This window comes from Bos mutus, chromosome 16, assembly GCF_027580195.1.
Source record: "Bos mutus isolate GX-2022 chromosome 16, NWIPB_WYAK_1.1, whole genome shotgun sequence".
Lineage (NCBI taxonomy): Eukaryota > Metazoa > Chordata > Mammalia > Artiodactyla > Bovidae > Bos > Bos mutus.
The window spans coordinates 57835746-57863158 of record NC_091632.1 but is presented as its reverse complement, the minus strand read 5'-3'; the positions used below and the strand labels follow the sequence as shown (position 1 = coordinate 57863158).

The 27413-nt window shown below is 36.5% G+C and overlaps 1 protein-coding gene across 1 annotated transcript in view; it reads left to right on the top strand.

Annotated features, from left to right (window-relative positions):
* The window catches only part of DNAH14 (dynein axonemal heavy chain 14), a 354570-nt gene that overhangs the window by 167929 nt on the left and 159228 nt on the right, over window positions 1-27413 (top strand). Inside the window, exons 35-38 of the mRNA XM_070384410.1 lie at window positions 8646-8735; window positions 14829-14963; window positions 21898-22101; window positions 26096-26189. Coding sequence (XP_070240511.1) covers window positions 8646-8735; window positions 14829-14963; window positions 21898-22101; window positions 26096-26189 — 523 coding nt within the window. The remainder of the gene's footprint in view (window positions 1-8645; window positions 8736-14828; window positions 14964-21897; window positions 22102-26095; window positions 26190-27413) is intronic.

Below are 27413 nucleotides of genomic sequence, written 5' to 3'. Positions count from 1 at the left end.
GGAGATATATATTTCCCATGAATGAAGAACTTTCAGTACATCTTGGCATAATGGAAATAAGAACAAATTGTGTACCTTTAAGGAAGGAATGCTGTTAACACGTATTTTACTCCTCAATTTTCTCATCTTTCAAGTGAGAATGATAATGTCTGCTCTTCCTACTTTCCAAAGGTGCTTCAGTTCAGTTCAGTAAGGTTCAGTCACTCAGTTGTGTCTGACTCTTTGCAACCCCATGAATTGCAGCACGCTGGGCCTCCCTGTCCATCACCAACTCCCAGAGTTCACTCAGACTCACGTCCATCGAGTCGGTGATGCCTCCAGCCATCTCATCCTCTGTCGCGCCCTTCTCCTTCTGCCCCCAATCCCTCCCAGCATCAGAGTTTTTCCAATGAATCAACTCTTCTCATGAGGTGGCCAAAGTACCAGAGTTTCAGCTTTAGCATCAGTCCTTCCAACTAGAGAATCAAATTATATCAGAATTATGAATAAAGACTTTAATGTGTAAATACTTTGTGATCATTAAAATGACACAATTTCAAAGCCATTTTTGGGGCTTCCATGGTGGCTCAGACACTAAACACACAAAGCCCTTTATACTTTCTCTTATGTATATAAAACCATACAGTCAAAGCCTTAGTTTAGGTAGAATCTCAGTGTCTTCTGTCACTGTGATACAACCTCCTGCTACTCCCTCCATTCTAATATATTGTCATATGGCCACCAGAGTTGCTTTCCTAAAACATGTTTGATCATATCAGCAAAGCGGCTGTTGAAGCAACTTTGCCTCTAGTACAACAGTCAAATTAATTATCTTGGCCATAATGCCTTTCACAATTTGGTCAGACCAGATTATCTTTCTCATACTGAGCATTAAAGTAAGAAACTAGGAAAAAGAGCAATAAAACAAGTTCTCTGAAATGAAACCGATAAAAATAATGAAGGAAATGGCAGAAATCAACCAAATACAGAATAAAAATTATAGGAAAAACAACAAAACCAAAGTTATCAGTTTGATTATATACAGACCTCAAGCAAGAATGATTAATAATTGAAAAAGAAACAATGATATTAGAGATTTAGAAGTGATGAGAACATTATGAACAACCTAAGTTAATAAATGTAAAGCTATAGACATGTTGCATTAAGCAACAGGGAATGGGAAGTGATCAATGAGCAAAAACAATTTTTAAAGATACTCAAAGCAACTTCTTGCCATCCTTGCTCCCCAAAATTCAGACCCAAATGGTTTTATAGTTTTAATTGGAGATTATATGCTATAATTCATATATGTACCCTTTTGAGATAACCTTTTTTCAGATTTCCGATATCACCTAATAAATGGCTTTTTTAAAAATATTTTATTTTTAAACTTTACAATATTGTATTGGTTTTGCCAAATATCGAAATGAATCCGCCACAGGTATACATGTGTTCCCCATCCTGAACCCTCCTCCCTCCTCCCTCCCCATACCATCCCTCTGGGTCGTCCCAGTGCACCAGCCCCAAGCATCCAATATCATGCATCGAACCTGGACTGGCGACTTGTTTGATACATGATATTATACATGTTTCAATGCCATTCTCCCAAATCTTCCCACCCTCTCCCTCTCCCACAGAGTCCATAGGACTGTTCTATACAAAAGTGTCTCTTTTGCTGTCTTGCATACAGGGTTATTATTACCATCTTTCTAAATTCCATATATATGCGTTAGTATACTGTATTGGTATTTTTCTTTCTGGCTTACTTCACTCTGTATAACAGGCTCCAGTTCCATCCACCTCATTAGAACTGATTCAAATGTATTCTTTTTAATGGCTGAGTAATACTCCATTGTGTATATGTACCATAGCTTTCTTATCCATTCATCTCCTGATGGACATCTAGGTTGCTTCCATGTCCTGGCTATTATAAACAGTGCTGCGATGAACATTGGGGTACACGTGTCTCTTTCCCTTCTGGTTTCCTCAGTATGTATGCCCAGCAGTGGGATTGCTGGATCATAAGGCAGTTCTATTTCCAGTTTTTTGAGCAATCTCCACACTGTTCTCCATAGTGGCTGTACTAGTTTGCATTCCCACCAACAGTGTAAGAGGGTTCCCTTTTCTCCATACCCTCTCCAGCATTTATTGCTTGTAGACTTTTGGATCGCAGCCATTCTGACTGGTGTGAAATGGTACCTCATTGTGGTTTTGATTTGCATTTCTCTGATAATGAGTGATGTTGAGCATCGTTTCATGTGTTTGTTAGCCATCTGTATGTCTTCTTTGGAGAAATGTCTATGTAGTTCTTTGTCCTATTTTTTGATTGGGTCATTTATTTTTCTGGAATTGAGCTATAGGAGTCGCTTGTATATTTTTGAGATTAGTTGTCAGTTGCTTCATTTGCTATTATTTTCTCCCATTCTGAAGGCTGTCTTTTCACCTTGCTAATAGTTTCCTTTGTTGTGCAGAAGCTTTTAAGTTTTATTAGGTCCCATTTGTTTATTTTTGCTTTTATTTCCAATATTCTGGGAGGTGGGTCATAGAGGATCCTGCTGTAATGTATGTTGGAGAGTGTTTTGCCTATGTTCTCCTCTAGGAGTTTTATAGCTTCTGGCCTTACGTTTAGATCTTTAATCCATTTTGAGTTTATTTTTGTGTATGGTGTTAGAAAGTGTTCTAGTTTCATTCTTTTACAAGTGGTTGACCAGTTTTCCCAGCACCACTTGTTAAAGAGATTGTCTTTAATCCATTGTATATTCTTGCCTCCTTTGTCAAAGATAAGGTGTCCATATGTGCGTGGATTTATCTCTGGGCTTTCTATTTTGTTCCATTGATCTATATTTCTGTCTTTGTGCCAGTACCATACTGTCTTAATGACTGTGGCTTTGTAGTAGAGCCTGAAGTCAGGTAGGTTGATTCCTCCAGTTCCATTCTTCTTTCTCAAGATAGCTTTGGTTATTCGAGGTTTTTTGTATTTCCATACAAATTGTGAAATTATTTGTTCTAGGTCTGTGAAGAATACCATCGGTAGCTTGGTAGGGATTGCATTGAATCTATAAATTGCTTTGGGTAGTATACTCATTTTCACTATATTGATTCTTCCAATCCATGAACATGGTATATTTCTCTGTCTATTAGTGTCCTCTTTGATTTCTTTCACCAGTGTTTTATAGTTTTCTATTTATAGGTCTTTAGTTTCTTTAGGACTTCTTTCGGTTGCAATGGTGAATGGAATTGTTTCCTTGTTTTCTCTTTCTGTTTTCTCATTATTAGTGTATAGGAATGCAAGGGATTTCTGTGTGTTGATTTTATATCCTGCAACTTTACTATAATCATTGATTAGTTCTAGTAATTTTCTGGTGGAGTCTTTAAGGTTTTCTATGTAGAGGATCATGTCATCTGCAAATAGTGAGAGTTTTACTTCTTCTTTTCCAATTTGGATTCCTTTTATTTCTTTTTCTGCTCTGATTGCTGTGGCCAAAACTTCCAAAACTATGTTGAATAGTAATGGTGAAAGTGGGCACCCTTGTCTTGTTCCTGACTTTAGAGGAAATGCTTTCAATTTTTCACCATTGAGGATAATGTTTGCTGTGGGTTTGTCATATATAGCTTTTATTATGTTGAGGTATGTTCCTTCTATTCCTGCTTTCTGAAGAGTTTTTATCATAAATGGATGTTGAATTTTGTCAAAGGCTTTCTCTGCATCTATTGAAATAATCATATGGTTTTTATTTTTCAATTTGTTAATGTAGTGTATTACATTGATTGATTTTCGGATATTGAAGAATCCTTGCATCCCTGGGATAAAGCCCACTTGGTCATGGTGTATGATCTTTTTAATGTGTTGTTGGATTCTGATTGCTAGAATTTTGTTAAGGATTTTTGCATCTATGTTCATCAGTGATATTGGCCTGTAGTTTTCTTTTTTGTGGGATCTTTGTCAGGTTTTGGTATTAGGGTGATGGTGGCCTCATAGAATGAGTTTGGAAGTTTACCTTCCTCTGCAATTTTCTGGAAAAGTTTGAGTAGGACAGGTGTTAGCTCTTCTCTAAATTTTTGGTAGAATTCAGTTGTGAAGCCATCTGGACCTGGGCTTTTGTTTGCTGGAAGATTTTTGATTACAGTTTCAACTTCGGTGCTTGTGATGGGTCTGTTAAGATTTTCTTTTTTTTTTTCAATGAAAGGGTAGAATTTGAAATTAAAAACACAATGTCATTTACATTAGCATCCAAAAATGAAATACTTAGGTATAAATCTAACAATGTATGTATGAGTCAACATGAAGAAATTATAAAACTCTGAAGAACAAAATTAAAGAACTGAATAAATTGAGAGACACTCCATGTTCACGAACAGAAAGACTCAGTACTGTCATGATGTCAGATCTTTGACAGAAGATTTTTGATTACAGTTTCAACTTCGGTGCTTGTGATGGGTCTGTTAAGATTTTCTATTTCTTCCTGGTCCAGTTTTGGAAAGTTGTACTTTTCTAAGAATTTGTCCATTTCTTCCACATTGTCCATTTTATTGGCATATAATTGCTGATAGTAGTCTCTTATGATCCTTTGTATTTCTGTGTTGTCTGTTGTGATCTCTCCATTTTCATTTCTAATTTTATTGATTTGATTTTTCTCCCTTTGTTTCTTGATGAGTCTGGCTAATGGTTTGTCAATTTTATTTATCCTTTCAAAGAACCAGCTTTTGGTTTTGTTGATTTTTGCTATGGTCTCTTTTGTTTCTTTGGCATTTATTTCTGCCCTAATTTTTAAGATTTCTTTCCTTGTACTAACCCTGGGGTTCTTCATTTCTTCCTTTTCTAGTTGCTTTAGGTGTAGGGTTAGGTTATTTATTTGACTTTTTTCTTGTTTCTTGAGGTATGCCTATATTGGCTTTTTTTTGGTAAGGGTTTCATATATGTATTTTGTGCTTATTGGATATAAAGTTATATACATAGCCTATTAATTATATCTTTCAGAGCTTGATATCTATTTTTACTGATATATCAGTTTCTGGAAGGGGTATATCAAAATCTTAACTGAAATTATTGATTTATCAATGTGTCTTGCATGTCTGTCAATTGTTACTTTATATAATTTGACGCTATAAGTTGCATATGTTTGTTTATTCTTTAATCACTATACTCTTTTTCTGGACCGTATGCTATATCTTGCCTTAAGACCTATTTAGTCAGATATTAAGATTTCTATCCAACTTTTTTATGTGTATTCATATTTTTAGAATCTCTTTTTCCATTCTTGTATTTCTCAAACTTTCTATGTTTCTCTGTTTGAACTATAAGTCTTATGGGAGATGTATCAGTGGACTTTGTTTTCTTGTAATTCAGTCTGTGATTATCTGTCCTGTGTTGATTTTAACTTTTTATATTCATTATAGATTCTGTTATCTTAAAATTCATTACTGTTATAATATGTATTTAATTTCTTTTTATTCCTTGTTTTCTCTCTCACCCTGCTCTCTGTGGGATAGATTGAATTTTCTTCTGTGTTTATTTTGTGTTTATTCTCAATGGTGCCTCTCTTAATTGAAGACTGACATCCAGCATTATTTGTTCCTATTTATTAATTTTTTCAATATCTATATATTTTCCTTTCAAAACAAGTACTTTAGCTTACTCTTTGGTCTTCCCCATACTCTCATTCTTATATATGTCATACCATAAATTTTTTTTTTTGATTATTATTTTTTATTTTATTTTTTATTTTTATATTATTTTTTTTTTTTTTTACTTTACAATTTGTATTGGTTTTGCCATACATCAACATGCATCCACCATGGGTGTACACGTGTTCCCCATCCTGAACCCCCCTCCCACCTCCCTCACCGTACCATCCCTCTGGGTCATCCCAGTGCACCAGCCCCAAGCTTCCTGTATCCTGCATCGAATCTGGACTGGTGATTATGGGAATTTTTTTCCTTTTCCTTTTCTTTGGACCTAGTTTTTATAAACACGTATGTTTGCCCACACAGGCATGTGCATGCGTTTAGAATACTGTAAACTAACAAGATATTTTATAAAACTTTCTCTTCATATCTCTTATAGACTTCAATATATTCCTTTTTTTTAGTACTTCTTCCAACAGTGTTTTTCAGTTAGGTTTTGTGTGACAAACCTTTGGCAACTATTTCTCATATGCCTTTATATTTAGATTACAGTTTGGCTGGTTATAAAATTTTAAGTGTAAAGTTCTTTTCATTTAATACATTAAAATATTTAATATCTTTAAAATATTATTACATTTTCTCTTGTTCCACTCTTGAAATGATCAGTGTCACCTGTATGTGTTCATTTGTAGTGTATCTGTTCTTTCTCTCCAGAAGCTTTTACATTTTTCATTTGCCTTTGGTATTCTTAATTTCAGTATAAATTCTCTTGTTATGAATTTTGGTATTCAATAAGCCCTTTTAATATGTAATTTTGAAGGAGACATATAGTGTAAGATTCTTTGTTCCACATGATTAAATGAGTTAGACTTTTCCAGACCAACAAGTCGCAGTCCACTCTAAACCATGCTTAGTTTTTTTCATAGCACTTATCTTTGTTTTACATTTTTTAGATTTTATTTGTTTCATTATTTTAATGAAAGTGCAATTTGACTTTTTTCTTTTTGCTGGGTGGTTTCTAGGAGAAAGACAGTGGATATTTGCATCTAAGTTTTGCCTGCATTTTGAAGATTTCATTTGCATTTGAAAGATTTTCATTTTGCTATAAAAAAGGAGGAAAATATCAGTTGACAAGTGTTCCTTCTCTGTCTTATGTAAACATCTTACTATTCTTCTCAGAGAGAATGTGTAAATTCCTACTGTCCTTCCTACAGTTACAAGTTTTAAATCCTTCCAGACTGAAGCGACTTAGAAGCAGCAGCAGTGTTACCTTTAACATTTTTCAAAACACAGCTGAAGCAAATAACATTGGCATTGTAATAACATTTCTGCATGTAGATTAATGATTTTACTTTTGAACCTCATTATTTATTCACCTTTTCATCAGTTTTACAAGTTAATTTATAGCTTATGGAAAAGTTTTATATATGATATTAATTTATTCAGCTACTTCCTCCTTTGTATAATTTTTACATTGATAAATATGCAAGCTCTCAACTGTTTAATAAAATGTTACCAAATTGTACTATATGGCTCATAGAAATGGCACAAAGATAATTTAAAGTTATGATTTTAATATTCAGTGTGGAATAATTCAGTCTCTTATTTAATGGTGTATTTTTGATGGCTTACACAATGACCAATCAATCATATATAACACACCCACATAGGAAGGCATGTTATTAAAAAATACCCTGTAGGTGTGCTGTTTATTGTTTATTTGTGATACAAGAATCTGAATTGCATGTGGAATAAGTTGGAATCTATACAACTTACTCACATTACTGTCTTTAGCAGTATTCAACGTGTGTAGGGATCATTATCTCAGAGCAACCAAAGAATAACCTGAGAATTTCTAAAACCATATCATGTTATAAGAACTACATATATTTTGTCATCCAGTTAACTCCAATGAACATCTTATACAGCCATAAATATTTTAGGTCAGGATTATGATTTTATTTCAAAACCTTCACCAGGTGGGATGACCCGAGTATATCTGAAGATGTCTTCTTTTATTATCCCAGTTCTTCTGATCTTCTGTGCATCCCATGCTATCTTTATTCCACACTTGTGTGACTTTTTCACTTGTATCCAGGCAGTATCTAGGTTTGTATTAGTAACTGCAGAGATTCCTAGTTTCTACATCTGAAACTGCAAGCAGTGAAGGCCATAAGTGGGCAGTCTCATCAACTTTGTTTGGAAGAGGTTGCTTTTCAAAAATAATTTCCTACCTCCAGTTAGCCTTACATAGAGTCTATTTTTCCTCTGTTTGTACAGTCTTGCTGAGTGTGTGTGTTTTCTTTGGCTGCTTCCCATTGTAGGAATGCAAGGAATGAGAAATGGTGTAGGAGAGGCTAGTGAGAAAAAGGATAAATCATACTTTTTCTGTAGACATAGATACCAATTATATCAACATTGAAGTAAACCCCACTTTAGGAGGAATCATGCTGCCCTATAATTCCTGTGTTGAAATAGTAAATATCTTTCAAAGGTGCAGCCACTTCCTGGGATGATCTAATGTATAACCACGTCAAGTTTTTCATCTTGTAAATTTTGCTATCTTAGAATATTCCTAACATTGAAACAGTAAAACAGTCATTACAAAATTGAAATTCAACTTTAATGGTGATTAGAGTTAAACACAGATTAACAAATAAGCAAAAATAAAAATACTTATCATTGTTCTCCTTTCAAAAAATTCCACAAAGATATAGAATCTTTTACCTTTTCTTCACTGTAGGATCATTAGACAATTATACTGTGGTAACAGCTAGTTCTTAAATGCATCATAAAGCATGTCTTAAATTGGGAGAGGATCTATGAATTTGCTACCTGGGGGTCCGTGATCATAAAATTTTCTGTGTATTTTACTTTGGTAGGGGAAGTAATGTTTTCATTATTTTGGAGTTGGTGAACTAAAAAATTAAGAAATACCATCATAAAGTGCTGGATTTGCTACCTAGAGAGGTTTTGTAAGATTACATATTAAAAGTTTAATTTGCAATGAAATTTAAATTAATGTATTTTTTTTCTATAAGAAACTAATAGAGATTGCAACACAACACTTGGGCTTACATCAGTGGCCAGCTCAAAAAGAGAGAATCATACAGTTTTATAATCAACTTCAGGTAAGTGTAGAATGTCATGTTAGCAATTTGCTTCCGTGTTTAAATAGGTGTGATCAAGGAAAAATAAAATTATGATAAAAGATATCTACTATAATGTTCTTCAAAGTAAAGTTGTTTGTTAATTAACTGTTTATCTAGACTTTGTTATTTGATCCCTCACTTTCAGTTCAGTGCAGTTGCTCGGTCATGTCCGACTCTTTGCAACCCCATGAACCACAGCACGCCAGGCCTCCCTGTCCATCGCCAACTCCCGGAGTTTACCCAAACTCATGTCCATTGAGTTGGTGATGCCATCTAACCATCTCATCCTCTGTTGTCCCCTTCTCCTCCTGTCTTCAGTCTTTTCCAACATCAGGGTCTTTTCAAATGAGGCAGCTCTTCACATTAGGTGGCCATAATATTGGAGTTTCAGCTTCAGCATCAGTCCTTCCAATGAACACACCCAGGACTGATTTCCTTTAGGATGGACTGGTGGATCTCCTTGCAGTCCAAGGGACTCTTAAGAGTCTTCTCCAACACCACAGTTCAAAAGCATCAATTCTTCTGCACTCAGCTTTCTTTATAGTCCAACTCTCACATCCATACATGACTACTAGAAAAACCATAGCCTTCACTAGATGGACCTTTGTTGACAAAGTAATGTCTCTGCTTTTTAATATGTTGTCTAGGTTGATCATAACTTTCCTTCCAAGGAGTAAGCATCTTTTAATTTCATGGCTGCAGTCACCATCTGCAGTGATTTTGGAGACCAGAAAAATAAAGTCTGTCACTGTTTCCATTGTTTCCCCATCATTTGCTATGAAGTGAATAGGATAGGATGTTATGCTCTTAGTTTCTTGAATGTTGAGTTTTAAGCCAGCTTTTTCACTCTCCTCTTTCAGTTCTATCAAGAGGCTCTTTAGTTCCTCTTCACTTTCTGCCATAAGGGTGGTGTCATCTGCATATCTGAGGTTATTGATATTTCTCCCGGCAATCTTGATTCCAGCTTGTGCTTCTTCCAGCCCAGCATTTCTTATGATGTACTCCTTTTCCAATTTGGAACCAGTCTGTTGTCCATGTCTGGTTCTAACTGTTGCTTCTTGACCTGCATACAGGTTTATCAGGAGGCAAGTACGGTGGTCTGGTATTCCCATCTCTTGAAGAATTTTCTATAGTTTCTTGTGATCTACACAGTCAAAGGCTTTGGTGTAGTCAATGAAGCAGAAGTAGATGTATTTCTGAAACTCCCTTGCTTTTTCAATGATCCAGTGGATGTTGGCAATTTGATTTCTCGTTCCTCTGCCTTTTCTAAATCCAGCTTGAACATCTGAAAGTTCTCGGTTCACATACTGTTGAAGCCTACCTTGAAGAACTCTGAGCATTACTTTGCTTGTGTGTGAGATGAGTGCAATTGTGTGATAGTTTGAACATTCTTTGGCATTGCCTTTCTTTGGGATTGAAGTGAAAACTGACCTTTTCCAGTCCTGTGGCTACTACTGAGTTTTCCAAATTTGCTGGCATATTGAGTGCAGCACTTTGACAGCACTGTCTTTTAGGATTTGAAATAGCTCAGCTGGAATTCCATCATCTCCACTAGCTTTGTTTATAGTGATGCCTCCTAAGATCCACTTGACTTTGGACTCCATTATGTCTCCCTAAACACCATCATGGTTATCTGGGTCACTAAGATCTTTTTTGTATAGTTCTTCTGTGTATTCTTGCCATCTCTTCTTAATATCGCCTGCTTCTGTTAGGTCCATACCATTTCTGTCCAAGGAGGCAGGAGGGGATGTCAGGCTATACACAAGTTTGCAACAAAGGGAGCAGGCAGTATGAACATCAAAGATCAGCTATCAAGTTAAGGGACTTAGCATTCTGTGTATGGGAAGATGCGGGCCTCTGGGTTCCCTGAACTCATTCATTTCATAGGAACCTCAGCTATCTGGGGCCAATCCTGTTTTCTTGTTCACCTTAAGCAGTGGCGGCTGGCTGCTTCTTGCATTTCCCCAGCTCCTCAGCAGTCATCATGGTGGGTGGTGCAGGGGTGGGGTCACAGAATCCACTGGATCACAATTTTGGGAGCCATCATTCACATTTGAAGGCCAGAAAGCACCGATGGCTATGACAGTTCTTGCTTGTTGATATGGCAGCGGGTATTTTCATTTCACACTATTTAGAAATATTCATGGTATACAGTTGTACAGGAGACTTTGTTAATGCAATAATCTTTATTGATCTTTTTTTATGACTTGTGTTTTTGTGTCCTGTTTTTAGAAATCTTTTCTATCTTGTCTCATCAAGGTTTTGTCAGTAATTTTTCTGAAATTTTTAGATACTTGCATTTCTCACTTTTAAGTTGTCTGCGGTTTATTTTTCATTAAAATGTCAAGTAGGAATTTCGTTTTCCCTGTAAGAAAGTGAAAAGAGGAAGTTTTATTCTGACTCTTTGTGACCCCATGGACTGTAGCCTGCCAGGCTCCTCTGTCCATGGAATTCTCCAGGCAAGAATACTGGAGTAGGTTGCCATTCCCTTCTCCAGGGGATCTTCCCAAGCTAGGGATCAAACCCGACCCAGGGATTGAACCTGGGTCTCCTGCATTACAGGCAGATTTTTTACCATCTGAGCCACCAGGGAAGCCCTTTCCCTGAATGGATAACCAGTGTTCCTAAGACTTCTTTACTGATATATGGTTTCTCATATAGTAAGTTTTCATATATAAAAGGATTGATTTCTTCTGTACTTTATTATTTGTCCTGTATTTCTATCTTTGTGACAACACCGCACAGTCTTAATTATCATAGGCTTATAACATGTCTTTATATCTGTTGGCACCACTTAGAGTTGCTGACTGGGTCTGAAAATTAAACTGACAAAAACAGATAAACAGGAGAACCTACACATTTTATTGCATTTTTATATGTACACCAGAGTCTTCACAAAACAATGAAGACCTGAAAAAATGATCAGAACAGGATGCTCTTTTACCTTTTAGGCAAAGAAATGTAAATTTGTGGAAAATTGACACTCAGAGGCCATATAATCTTCTCTGAGGTGCAGTTTGCATTGGTTTAGGGAGGGAGGCAAGTTAATGGTTGGCTTCTACATAAGTACAGGAATGGTTATCAGGACTAAATTCCAAATTTATAAAATAGTTCTATATAATCCCTTATCTGTTTCATGCTGATAATTACTCAGGAAGCAAATGAAAAGAAATAATTCCTTTCTGGGGAAACTCACATTCAATGACCAAATTTTCTTGGTAAAGTGTTTGGACAAAAAGAAGGTAAGGGAGATAGAGTCAGAAATCTTTCTAAGTCAGTTTTTGAAAGGCTATTCCAGTGCTCAGTAATACCAGATGCCTGTGGATGGTAGGAAGTGTAGAAGGTCCATAGAATTCCTTGACAATCAGCTCATTTTTGAGTGACTCTTGCATTAAAAGGTTGACACCATTGTCACGTTGCACATGGTCCAGATATTCAAACACATGACACAAATTACTTTCAACAGATGTGATGGTGTGCCTAGAGTTAGTCAGTCGGATTGAAATAGTGGGGCCATAGCTTGAATAGCATTAATATCAGTGAAACACCACCAGTAGACCCAATAGAAGGGATCAAAGATCTGATGTAGGATCAGATGTAGGATCTGCCAGGTGTAAGTGGGGATCATTCATGCCCTATGCAGTGTGGCTTCTCTCACTGAGACAACTGTGTCAACTTTTGGTAAGAGTCACCAGTCTGAAGTTCAGTGGTAGCGTCAGAAACACACAGTTCTTTATTTTGTGCAATCTGTGATGGTGAACATGTTATGACATCCAGTGTGATGTTGCATCCAGAAAGCTGTCATGGCAGCTTGGGAAGAGAAATTGATCAGCAGCTTAATTCTAATTCTGGGTAATCTCATCAGAATGGGTCCTCACCATGGGCCCTTGAATGACTTAGGTAGTTTGATCAGCAGCTACCATTTGTCTCCACAGTACAAAGCCCCATATAGGATTATCTTTAATCTTCTGTTCTGTAGTTTTCCAAATGGCACACCAAGTAGGCCATCAACAAAAGCCCAAGAATTGGAGTTCTTCCCAGAGAGCAAAATAAACAAGACTTCTTTTGATTTTTCATAACTGACTCTGAGGCTAGACATCAAGAGACTTCAGGTTTCAGCTTAGTTGAACCATCAGTAAACCAGACCAAAGCGTTTGTGGAAATCTTTGTGAATCAAGGGTCAATTGAGCCATCAGCTTTGCTTTAGGAGTTTAAGTGGGGTATAAAATTGCTCCCAGAGAAATAGCTGCCATTCTTTCATATAAAGCCGTGATGCCCCAGGACCAGCTAGCTGCAGTCCTGAATATATAATTTCCATTTGACAAGCAAGGCTTTTTGGATCTTTCTCACCTTGCCAGTTATAGAATGAGACTATCAGACCAGAGAATCACAAAGCCTTCATGAAGGTATAGGGGTTGAAATGGAAGTAAAAAGATGTTTTAACTTTATCCATATTTAAATTTTAATGTATATGTGTGAGACATTGTTAAAAATAGTTATTTCTTCAATGTTCTTGCAGTAGTCCAAAGGAGATGGTGAGGGGCCCACTCTGATGTTTAGCATCTGACCCACTCAGTCCATTTGGACTGCTCTAACAAAACACAATAGATTGAGTGGCTTACACAACAGACTTATTTCTCACAGTTCTGGAGACTGGGAAATTCAAGATCAGAGTGCTGGCAGGTTTTATTTCTGGTGAGAACCTTCTACCTGCAGATGGTGAGCTGCAGGCCACTTCTAACACTGTCCTCACATAGTAGAAGGAGAGCAAACTCTCCTTTCTCTTCCTTTTCTTATAAAGACACCATTCCAACACGCGGTCCACCCTCATGACCTCATCTAAACTTGCTTACTTACCAAAGACCCCCACCTCCAATACTACTGCACTGGGTGTTAGGGCTTCAACATTTGAATGTTAGGACACAAAAATTCAGTTCACAACACCAAGGTAAGGCAGGCTATTGTGGTTGGGATAAAGAAAAGATGGTATCATGCAAAAGTTTTCAAAGAGATTAGAGAATGAAAAAGGCAAGTATTATACTTCAGACAGTTGATGCTATGCTGTACTTAGTCGCTTAGTCATGTCTGACTCTTTGCGACTTCATGTACTGTAGCCCGCCAGGCTCCTCTGTCCATGGGGATTCTCCAGGCAAGAATATTGGAGTGGGTTGTCATGCCCTCCTCCAGGGGATCTTCCCAACCCAGGGATCAAACCCAGGTCTTTTGCATTGCAGGAGAATTCTTTACCAGCTGAGCTACCAGGGAAGCCCAGACAGTTGGACCTAGTGGTTTTATTGACTAGATTAGGGAGAAGGAAACGGCAACCCACTCCAGTGTTCTTGCCTGGAAAATCCCAGGGACGGGGGAGCCTGGTGAGCTGCCGTCTACGGGGTCGCACAGAGTCAGACACAACTGAAGCAACTTAGCAGCAGCAGCAGCAGGGAAATAAGAGAAAGAACAAATGTAGGGGAAAAAAGATACAGATTAGATTATGTTGACTTTGAAAACGATGTGTGACATCCAGATAGAAGTATTTAGTAGTACACTGAAATTTCACTCGCATTTAGAATCAAAGACTGAGAAAAATGTACATTTTTAAAAGGAGTCATTAGAATTCAGATGATAGTTAAAGATACTCAAATGGATGAAATTGGATAGGGACAATGTGGAGGAGAGAGAGACAAGGATGAATTAGGGAAGATTAACATGGAAAGGACAATCAGAACTCAAAAGAGAAAAAACAGAGAACAGGAAGCCCAGATAAATCTTACTACAGAAGTCAATCACAGAGAAAGGCACAGGAGTAAATGAGAATTAGAAAGTGAAATAAACTATTAAATATAAAGAATGAAAATCATTCTTTGAATGTTAAAATTGGGAGACTTATGGTGATTTTAATATTTGCCTAGTCAATAAAACAGAACCCAGATTACAACTGATTGAAAAATAATTTAAATGAATGGTCCATGGATATAGTCAGAGATGTATTTGTAAATAAGAACTTTGAGGTTTCAGCTTTGTTGAATAATCAGTAAACTAGAATTAAGCCATAAATCTGCAATTCTGTTTTAGGCTTGTGTTGGTGTGATGTTAGTGGGTCCAACAGGAGGAGGAAAAACAACAGTCAGAAGAATTTTAGAAAAAGCATTAACACTATTACCAATTGAAGAATTCTTATTGATTGAAGAAAGGGACTCTATTTCACAGGTAAATATTCTACTAAATAAAATATTTCTTTTTTTGTTTAGGTCTTATTTTATACTTCAGTAAAAATTTTTTACTTCGGTAACACTTTTTGTTCTCTTTACAGAAGTATGTTTTTTTACTTGTCAAATTTCTTGCTAGGAATTTTGTAGTTAGGAGTCACTGTAGTGAACAAGATTTTTTTCATCTGAATCTCAAACTGATAGATGCTAGTTAAAATAAAATTATAAAATATATATGTTGTATTTAGTCATTTTACCTAATTGACTAACAGTTTTGATTTTTGTTTAGGTAATCTATTGAATTATCTTCATTCTTCAGTTTAATATGGTGTATCACATTTCATTTCTATTTCATTTATTTCTAGCTGATTTTATGATTTATTTCCTTTTACTAACTTTTGGTTTCACTTGTTATTCCTCTAGTTGCTTTGAAATATCTTCAAATGACTATAATTTTTTCCCTTTTCTAATATTTATATATTTTTATCTTATTGAATTGATTAACTCTCCAAGACAATGTTAACTGTAATACTTTGTTCCTTACATTATCTAAAATGCAGTTGCTATGTCTGTATTTAATATGATTTTGCTCTCAGTCTATAATGGGTATTCTCTATCACACATTGGAAATCACCTTTTAGTCTCATTACATTTCAGTTTTTGACTCCTAGAATTTATGAAATCATTTCTCAGCATGTATTTTTAATATTTTATCTGGTTAATTTATAACTTATCTTGATAGACTTACTAGTGTTGAATTGTCCTTAGATACCTAGAATAACTCCTACCTTTTCAAGACATATTTTTATTCAATATAAAATTAGACTCTAATAAATAGTATGCATTTTAATTATCTTACTTAAAGATTCGTGGTTGGTAATATAGTCCAAAAGGCTAAGAAACTCAGGTTCTCAATTACGTGGATTCTTTTAGTGTGCAATATCCTGCTTCAAAACCATTCGTGTGGCAGCTCATAATTCTTTATCCATTATCAATAACTGTTAATTCTCAAGCAATTATTATAATTAGTAATAGGTAAATTATCACATCAATAATAAAAATAAATAATATTTATGCAGTACTAAATATGGACCAAATACTAGTGAAAACACCTTTACTTGAATTATCTCATTCAGTCCTTACAACTCAGTGGGCAGAAATTTGTTTTATTAAAAATATTTTTTATATTGCAAAAGAAATATGTACCATTGTGAGAAATTTAAAACAACTGCAAATACTTTGTTATATTTCTTTTCATTATTTTTTAAACTAAATATATTTATAGATAATTGAGATAGTACTATGTATAAATGATTTCAAATTTTCTAATGTTGGCTTTTTCACCTAACGTTATATGCTGAGAATTAACCCCATCATTAAAAACTTCTTGCAACATCATTCCAATAAGTATATTCTGTATATATGACTATGTGTGCATGTCTGCTAAATCACTTCAGTTATGTCCAACTCTTTTGTGACTCTACGGACCGTAGGCTGCCAGGCTCCTCTGTCCATGTTATTTTCCAGGCAAGAATACTGGAGTGGGTTGCCATACCCTCCTCCAGGGGATCTTCCTAACCCAGGATTCAAGTGCACATCTCTTATATCTCCTGCATTGGCAGGCTGGTTCTTTACCACTAGTGCCACTGGGAAGCCCACATATGACTATTTGTTGTTTTTTTGTTGTTCACTAAGTCGTGTCTGACTTCTTGCGACCCCATGGACTGCAGCACGGCAAGCTTTCCTGTCCTTCACTGTCTTCTGGAGTTTGCTCAAACTCATGTCCATTGAGTCGGTGATGCTATATAGCCATCTCATCCTCTGCCACCCTCTTCTTTTGCCTTCATTCTTTTCCATCACCAGGGTCTTTTCCAGTGAGTTGACTGTTCCCATTAGGTGGCCAAAGTTTTGGAGCTTCAGCATCAGCCCTTCCAATAAAAATTCAGGATCAATTTCCTTTTGGAATGACTGGTTTGATCTCCTTGCAGTCTAATGGACTCAACAAGAGTCTTCTGCAACACTACACTTCGAAAGCATCAGTTTTTCGGTACTCAACCTTCTTTATGGTCCAACTCTCACATCCGTACATAACTGCTGGAAAAACAATAGCTTTAACTATATGGGCCTTTGTTGGCAAACTAATGTCTTTGGTTTTTAATATGCTGTCTACGTTTGTCATAAGACTTCCCAGTTGGTGCTAGTGGTAAAGAACCTGCCCGTCAATGCAGGAGATTTAAGAGATGTTGGTTCAATACCTGGGTTGGGAAGGTCTGCTGGAGAGAGGCATGGCAACCCACTCTGGTATTCTTGTCTGGAGAACTCCACGGACAGAGGAGTCTGGAGGGCTATAGTCCATAGGGTCACAAAGAGTTAGACACGACTAAAGCGACTTAGCACACATGCATGCACTAGTTTTGTCATAGGTTTCCAAACCTGAGTCTCTCCTGCATTGCAAGTGGATTCTTTACTATCTGAGCCACCAAGGAAGCACTGTGTATGACTATACTATATTTAGTGATTCTTTCATGTTTATTATTTTATATATGCTGCTGCTGCAAAGTCGCTTCAGTCGTGTCCGACTCTGTGCGACCCCAGAGATGGCAGCCCACCAAGCTCCTCTGTCCCTGGGATTCTCCAGGCAAAAATACCGGTGTGGGTTGCCATTTCCTTCTCCAGTGTATGCATGCATGCTAAGTCGCTTCAGTCGTGTTCAACTCTGTGCAACCCCATGGCCAGCAGCCCACCAGGCTCCTCTGTCCACAGGATTCTCTAGGCAAGAATACTGGAGTGGGTTGCCATTTCCTTCTCCATTTTATATGTGAGGGTTTTAAAATATAATAAAAATATTTAGACTAATGGCAAGATCTTAGGTAATGGAATTGTTTTGATATTCCTCCTAGATTCAAAACTTTTCCTAATTGATCTGTTCAGGACCTTCTCTCTATTTTAGTTCAGTTCAGTTTATTTCCTTATCTTGACTTCTTTTCCCTCTTCATCATCGGAAACTTCTATAATGCTTGTACTAGATGCCCTTATGTATGTTTGTGTCGTTGTGGCTCCGATATTAAAGAATCGCCTGCAATGCGGGAGACCTGGGTTCAATCCCTGGGTCGGGAAGATCCCCTGGAGAAAGGCATGGCAACCCACTCCAGTATTCTTGCCTGGAGAATTCCATGGATAAAGGAGCCTGGCGGGTAACAGTCCATGGAGTCGGAAAGAGTTGGACAAAACTGAACAACTAAGCACACAAACACATCCTTTAAAAAAACGTCTGTACCTCGAGTTGGATGGTTCTGTGATGGGTATAAATTCATCATGCACTGCAAAGTAAAATTCAAGGGAATTTCATGTATCATGTAATTAACCATTTTAAGATGTACAATTTCAATATCATTTAGTGCATTCACAACATTGTGCAATTACCACCTCACTCTGGTTTCAAATTTTCCAGAAGAACACCCTCTACCCATTAAGAAATCACTCCCCATTACCTTTTCTCTCCATTCTCTGAAAACTATTGGTTGACTTTCTGTCTGTATGGATTTGTGTATTCAGATTCAGTTTAGTTCAGTCGCTCAGTCATGTTTGACTCTTTGAGACCCCATGGACTGCAGCCCGCCAGGCCTCCCTGTCCATCACCAACTCCTGGAGTTTACTCAAACTCATGTCCATTGAGTCAGTGATGCCATCCAATCATCTCATTCTCTGTCGTCCCCTTGACGTGGGGTAACACCTCTTGGCCGCCGCCCCTCGAGCATGGGGTCCTCCCAGCTTCTGCCCCTGGCCTAGCCCATGACTGGTTGTTTAGGGGTATATTTTTAAATTTCTATGCATAACTTTTGTTACTGATTCCTGTTTTTATTCATTTGCAGTTGGAGAAGAATACTGATTTCAATATTCTAAAATGTATTGAGAGTTGTTTTAACAAGGTAATTTCAATAGTCCTATCTTCAAATTTGCTGATTCTTTTTCCTGGCTGCTCAAATTAACTGATTACCTCTGCTGAAATTTGTTATTTCAGCTATTGTATTTTCAGCTCTGTAATTTCTATTTGGTTCCTTTTTATAATTTCTGTTTACTTATATTCCCTACTTTTTTTCATATCATTTTACTAATTTCCTTTAGTTTTTCACTATGGTTTTCTTCATCTCTTTGAGTATATTTACTACAGTTAAAATCTTTTTTTATTATGTTCAATATCTGAGCTTCCTCAGGGCTGTTTTCTGTTTAGTTTATTACTTTGGATGGACAGATTTTCATGTTTCTTTGTATTCCTTGTGATTTTTTTTTATTGTTGAAAACTGAGCGTTCATAAAAAAAAAAAAAAAAAAGCCACGTTTCTCAGGCTTTACAGGCTTTCTGTCTGCTGGGATAGTTCTTCACTGATCTGAGCCTAAGGATCAGCCTGAGATGAAAGTATAAGTCTTTTCACTGTTTTTTTTTTCCCCCTGTGGCTGCATCTCTACTGGGTCTGCATCTGATTTTCACAATTCCCTTGTATATGCAGCTGCTTTTGAATGTTTTAATCTCAAACATTCTTACCTTAGCTTCTCCCTAGAGCCTTAGATGGTCTGTTGTATGTCTTCATCCGAAATTTCTTATTTTAGGCTTCTGTGGGTCTGTAGCCTTCTTGCAGCTTTCGCAAGAAATGCCTGCCACTCTTCCTGCTTGAAATGCATAATAGAGACACAGATATCTGTTATTCCAGTAGCCACCAGACAGATTGTGTATGTGTGTGTTCAGTCGCTAAGCTGTGTCTGCCTTTTTGCAACCCCATGAACTGCAGCACTCCAGGCTTCTCTGTCCTTCACTGTCTCCTGAAGTTTGCTCCAATTCATGTCCATTGATTCAGTGCTGCTATGTAACTATCTCATCGTCTGCCTTCTCCTTCTCCTTTTGCCTTCGATCTTTCCCAACATCAGGGAAATTAGAACGTTGTAAATAAAGTCTGAGTACCAATTATGACCTGAAGCTTAAAACTATATCTTACTCTTCCTGACTTCTATATCCAACTCTGACTCCAGACAAAATACATAATAGCTCAAATATTGATTGTGTTCCTGGATAAGGCATAATGGGATTTTTTTAATGGAAAGTTTTTTAATTGAAATATAATTTATTTACAGTTCTGTTAGTTAAGGTGTACAGCAGTGATTCAGTTATATATGTGTGTGTGTGTGTATATATATATATTCTTTTTTTACAGTTTCTTCCACTATAGGTTATTACAAGATACTTATTTCCCTGTGCTATATAGTAAGCCCTTGTTGGTTATTTTAAATACAGTAAAAGTGTTAGTCACTTAATCATGTCCAACTCTTTGCCAACCCATGGACTGTAGCCCACCAGGCTCCTCTGTTCATGGGATTTTCCAGGCAAGAATACTGGAGTGGGTTGCCATTCCCTTCTCCAGGGAATCTTTCCGACCCAGGGATTGAACTCAGGTCTCCTGCATCACAGGCAGATCCTTTACTGCCTGAGCCACCAGGAAGCCCTTTATATATCGCAGTGTGTATATTTTAATCCCAAAGTCCTTGTCTCTGCCCCTCCTTCCTAGTTGGGAACCATAAGTTTGTTTTCTATATCTATGAGTCTATTTCTGTTTTGTAAATAAGTTCATTTGTATCATGTTTTAAGATTCTATATATAAACAATATCATATGATGTCATTTGTCTTTCTCTGACTTCCTTAACTTAATATGACAGTCTCTAGGTCTATCTCTGTTGCTGCAAATGATGTTATTTTATTCTTTTTATGGCTGAATATATTTATATAATATATAGTAGTATATATATTATTTATACTGAATATATGTTTATATTTCATTGTATATATATATATATATACATATATATATATATATGAAATAGAAAATGTTCATTTTCTATTGCTGCTATAACTAATAACCACAATGACATGGATTAAAACTACACTCATTTATTATCTTCCGGTTCTGGGAGTCAGATGTCCAGTATGGGTCTCACTGGGCTATGATCCAGATGTCAGCAGGTTGAGTTCCTTTCTGGAGGCTCTAGGGAAGAACTCTTTCCCTTGTGCATTCAGGTGTTGGCATAAATAAGTAGGTCCCATTTCCTTGCTGTCTGTCAGCGGGAAGCTGCCCATACCTTCTGGAGGCCCCTCTCAGATCTTTGCACACTGTCCATACCTCTAGATCCTTGTGTACTGCCCTGTTTCTGATTTGCGTCCTTGCTTTCCTCTTCCAATTTTAACTCATGCAATTAGATTGAATTCACTTGGATATTCAGGATAATTTTCCCATCTCCAAATATGTCCCTTAATTACATCTACAAAGTCCACTTAGAAGCATGATGGTTTCTTTTTTTTTTTTTTTTTTGTCCCATTCTTTTCCTAGGGATTCATTTGTGTGTCTGTGAAAGCTGCACAGTCGTGTCCAAATTTTTTTCGGCCCCACGGACTCTAGTCTGCCAGGCTCCTCTGTCCATGGAATTCTCCAGGCCAGAATACTGGAGTGGGTAGCCCATCCCTTCTCCAGGGGACCTTCCCAACCCAGGGATCAAACCCTGGTCTCCCACATTGCAGGCAGATTCATAACCATCTGAGCCACCAGGGAAGCCCAAGAATACTGGGGTGGGTAGCCTATCCCTTCTCTAGTGGAACTTCCTGACCAAGAAATCAAACCAGGGTCTTCTACATTGCAGGTGGATTCTTCACCAGCTGAGCTATCAGGGAAGCCTCATTTGTAGTATTCATAATTTTAAAAAATAATTATTTGGATATAATGGCTAATTTTAATAAGTCAACTTTTATTATTTCTTGCAAAGCGCTACCTTTATAAAGAATCCTTCTTTCAAGCAAAAGATCTTTCCTAAAACCTCTGGTAGGAATGATACAAAAAAATTAGACAATTTTTCTATAGTCAGTGTCTTTAAAAATCACACTGGATTTTTCTCAGATTTCAGGAAGAAGAGGAAAAATAGATATTTGTATTTTAAATCCAAAGTGTATCACTCTCAGCGAACTATATGGACATCTGGATCCTAATACTATGGAATGGGCTGATGGATTATTATCAGCAACAATTCGGAATTACGTATATTTAAACACTACAAAATACTCAAACAAAGACAGCGAATCAGAAATCTCAGATTCTGCTAATGTAAGTTCAGTATGGAAAGTTTATTTTGTTTCACTATTATAGATTATTTCATTGTTTATCTAATGTTTGATATCAAAGTTTCATTAGATACTTACTAGCATATATTTTAGACGTCTCTAATTTTAAAATTATTATGATCAGTTTAAAAAAGGGAAAAGTAATGAGCTATTACAAAACAGAAAATGTACCTTGTGGATTTGGGGGGTTTTTTTAATTAATTTTTATTGAAATAGAGTTGCTTTACAATGTTGTGTTAGTTTCTGCTGTACAGCAACGTGAATTAGTTATACATATAAATATATTGCCTTGTTTTTAGATTTCTTCCCATTTAGCTCACCCAGAGCACTGAGTAGAGTTCCCTGTGCTATATATTAGGTTCTCATTAGTTATCTCTTTATACACAGCAGTCTGTATATGTCAATTCCAGTCTCCCAATTCATGCCACCCATCCATTCCCCCCTTGGTATCTATAAGTTTGCTTTCTACATCTGTAACTTTATTTTTGTTTGGTAGATAAGTTCATTTTGCACTCTATTTTTTAGATTCCACATGTAAGCAGTATTATATATTTGTCTTTTTCTTTCTGACTTAACTTCACTCAGTATGACAATCTCTGGTCCATCCATGTTGGTGCAGATGGTGTTTTTATGGCTGAGTAATATTCCATTGTATATGTGTATCTTTATCTGTTCCTCTGTTGATGGACATTTAGGTTGCTTCCATGTCCTGGCTATTAGAAATAGCGCTGCAATAAACATTGGAGTGCATGTATCTTTTTGAATTATGGTTTTTTCCAAGTATATGCCCACAAGTGGGATTGCTGGGTCATATGGTAGTTTTATTTTTAGTATTTCAGGAACTCCATACTGGTCTCCATAGTGACTGTACCAACATACATTCCCATTGTGTACGTGTACCATTGTGTTTTAAAATGATTAATAAATGATAAAATGAAGTTAAAGGTACTTGCTTTTAAAGAATAACACAGTGGATTAAGCATAAGTAGAGGATAACCTAATGATTCCAGCACCACCAATGTAACTTCCAAATTAATGAGATTCAAAAATACTTCAGTAAAATGTGTAAACTATTTAATACAAAATTCATCAAAGAATAAATATGAATAGCAAAAAAACTGTAAGTTTATATTCTTATTAGTAATAAGTAGAGATTAGTAGTGAATTTCATTTACTATATACTATATTTACCCTATCTGTGTGTGTGCGTGTGTTAGTTGCTTAGTCGTGTCCAACTCTTTGCAACCCCGTAGACTGCAGCCCACCAGGCCCCTCCATCCATGGGATTCTCCAGGCAAGAGTACTGGAGTGGGTTGCCATTTCCTTCTCCATATTTACCCTATACTAAAGTGTAATAACAAAAAAGATAACATTTGAAACCAAACAGATTTTTAGAAATAGAGAACTAATATTTGATAATTATAAGGTTGTGAAGTAGAGATTCATACATGTATGGTGTTAGTTTTGGAAATACATATTGATATTTTTAACTTGTCATTTTGTTTGATTTAGAAATCTATTCCTAGTAATTTGTCCTAAGGAAATAAAATTTTGTTGTATTATTGCTGTTTTCACATTGAGAATGGTATGTTTAAAAGAATTAAAAATGTATTTGTCATCTGTGTTATACTTATTTCTGACAATCAATGAAAATAAGTTTACAATATATTCTTTTGTACATTCTAACTTTTCAGTAACACCTTTCCCTATTCTAATATTATTGTTATATCACTGGTTACTTAATAACAAACATATAATAAACCTTTTAAAATTTTCATCTGTGTATTAATATAATTTATTTTGGTGTGTGTGTTTAACTTTTTTCCCAAATGTAAAATTGTTCTGACACAATTGAATAATTCATCTGCTTCCCACTGTTGTTGTTAGAAAAGATGCTAAATCTGATTTAAATCTTCTTAAATTTATTGTTATTTGTTTTGTGGCCTAAATGTAATATATCTTAGATAAAGTTTCATGTGCACTTGAAAAGAATGTGAATTCTGCTGTTTTGGGATAAAATAGTCTGTATATATCTATTAAATCCATTGGTCTAATGTATCACTTAAGGCCAATATTTTCCTTCTGGGCTTCTTTGATGGCTCAGCAGGTAAAGAATGCACCTGCAAAGCAAGCGGGAGAAGGCAATGGCACCCCACTCCAGTACTCTTGCCTGGAAAATCCCATGGATGGAGGAGCCTGGTAGGCTGGGTTCCATGGGGTCGCTAAGAGTCGGACACGACTGAGCGACTTCACTTTCACTTTTCACTTTCCTGCATTAGAGAAGGAAATGGCAACCCACTCCAGTATTCTTGCCTGGAGAATCCCAGGGATGGGGGAGCCTGGTGGGCTGCCGTCTCAGGGTTGCACAGAGTCGGACATGACTGAAGCGACTTAGCCGCAGCAGCAGCAGCATTAAAGGTTAAAGTATATAATGTTGGACTCACAATTTCACATTTTAAAAAATCTGTATACAGGGGAAAAAATGGAGTAGAGCATTGGGCTCCAAAATCACTGCAGATGGTGATTTCAGCCATGAAATTAAAAGACAGTTACTCCTTGAAAGGAAAGTTATGACCAACCTAGATAGCATATTCAAAAGCAGAGACATTACTTTGCCGACAAAGGTCTATCTAGTCAAGGCTATGGTTTTTCCAGTCGTCATGGATGGGTGTGAGAGTTGGACTGTGAAGAAAGCTGAGCGCCAAAGAATTGATGCTTTTGAACTGTGGTGTTGGAAAAGACTCTTGAGAGTCCCTTGGACTGCAAGGACATCCAACCAGTCCATTCTAAAGGAGATTGGTCCCGGGCGTTCTTTGGAAGGAATGATGCTGAGGCTGAAACACCAATACTTTGGCAACCTCATGCAAAGAGCTGACTCATTGGAAAAGACTGATGCTGGGAGGGATTGGGGGCAGGAGGAGAAGGGGATGACAGAGGATGAGATGGCTGGATGGCATCACCGACTTCATGGACGTGAGTTTGGGTGAACTCCAGGAGTTTGTGATGGACAGGGAGGCCTGGTGTGCTGCAATTCATGGGGTCGCAAAGAGTCGGACACGACTGAGTGACTGAACTGAACTGAACTGAATAATGTCTTATCTACAGGGATGATAATTGCAGACTTTTGTAATAGGAAAAATAATTGGAAATAGCCTTGGACTTACTTTTCTTCTTCCCAATGAGACTTGGGAATTAGAAGCACCTATTGTTTATTGCATTGCTAAGACCTGATTGAAACATGATGCTCACACCAATGTTTGGGCTCTCTCTTCAGAACCCTTACTGTGCCCCTAGCACAGCTCTAGATTTTGGTCTTCTCTTCCTCTACACTTGGTGGTAAAGGAAGCCAGTGCCAGTCAACTGATGGTATAATACTCAGCCTCACTGGGGAGATAAATAGGACATTCCCCACACCCACCACACCCCCAGATAATGAAGATCAGAATTCCTCAGAGATTGACATAACAACCTATATTTGAATCACCTGGGGAGTATATTAAAAATGAAAATCTTGGGCTCCATCTCAAACTTATTCGATCTGAGTCTCCAAAGTTGAGGTGTTAGAATTTAATAACCCTGCAGGTAATTCTTATGTGCCTTAAAATATAAAAACTCCATAATGAAGGAAGGTCTAAGAAAAATATACACCAAAATGTCAACTGTCTTTTTTTTTTTTAAAGGTGGTGGCAGTTCAGAGAACTTTTTCTTTATTCTCTGAGCTTTGCTGTAGTACTTGAATATTATAAAAATATGTTCTATCTTTATGAAAACAACAACTAAAATAAAAGAATTTTCTGAAAGAAAATGACCAGTAGTCATAACTCAATTCCATTATACTGTCCCGGTTACGTGTTTGCCTTTCAGCTGCAAAACCTCTTATATTTTTATTACTCAAAAAAGTGTATTGACATATAGACTATTTGAGTACAAAAGTATGATCAAATAAAAGTTTAAACATTATTGATTACATATTTTAGGTTTTCAAGCTTGATTTCTCTGACACAGCAGATTCTGATTATCATATTTTTGAGAAGGAGATGGAGAAAGATATTAAAATTTCAGAAAGTCAAAGTAAGTATTATTAATAAATTCAGTAAAGATTATTGATTAACATAGAAGAAAAACTGAACCAACATGAGCTCTATTTACGTCTTTAAAAACATTTTTGATGAGTGATATTTTGTCCTTGTACCATTTATTTTTTCTTCATGTGTTTATTTAAAGCTTTTATATATTAGTGTACATATATAATTATATATATAAATACTAGCACTTACATAGCCCATTCATTTTACAAATGACCATTAATATCTCACAAGAACCAAGTAGATACTAAAGGTAGGAATAAATATCAGGTTAGAAGTAGCAGTGGCAACCTACAATAGTATTTTCAGACAATCTAAGCATTCCCGGGCCAAATCATACAACCCAAGCGTATTCATCTCAAATGAATTGTATACCCATTATCTGCCAGTTTGCTATGTGCCAGAGGGACAGAGAGTATTCATGAAAAGATCCCTGCTCTAAAAGAGCCAACAGTCTACTGCAGAAGCCCCAGTCATGGCTTTTTCTACTCCATGTTGAATGTCATATCAACATATCCACCAGTAGTATATTTATGTTCCTGACTTTGAAAGAGATTTCTACTATTGTTTCTACATTTTAGGATTCCTGAATTTTGTGTATCAGTTTTGGTATTCAATGTGGGAGAGTACAATGATTGAGCATGATATTTCTTTCATCAGGGGATCCAAGGCAGTTATTTCAGCCCAAGACAGGCTGTCTGGATCCCAGCTCTACTCTCCTGTTCTTCTGGGATGCTTTTGTGTTTCAGGTGTTTAACTGTTTTTTTAATCTCTATAATGATCCGTGTATCCTGACCAATAGACTTTCTAATATTGTGGAGCAATGTGCTGGGTGTAGAGTGTGCAAAGTGAAGAAAATGAGTTCCCCAAGTGAAATACTCTTAACAGCTGTGACTACTTGATTCTTTCTTCAAAGGACATCCTATTTCCCTTTATTTCCCAGAGGCAGCATATCCAAAAAATATTCCCGGGTTGAAAGGGGGAAAAAACCATATTGTTATGGAAAAACTAGATTCATGGATCTTTCTCTAACTCAAATTTTCAGGGTTAATTATACAATTCAGCAAACTAAGAATACCAAAACAATATTTAAAGTATTGCTAAGTATGTGTTATGAATATTCAAAATATATACGAGACTCATTTAAGCACATTCATTCTAGGGTTTTCTAGGACATCATTCTTCATCTTAATTAGAAAGTACTTTCTAA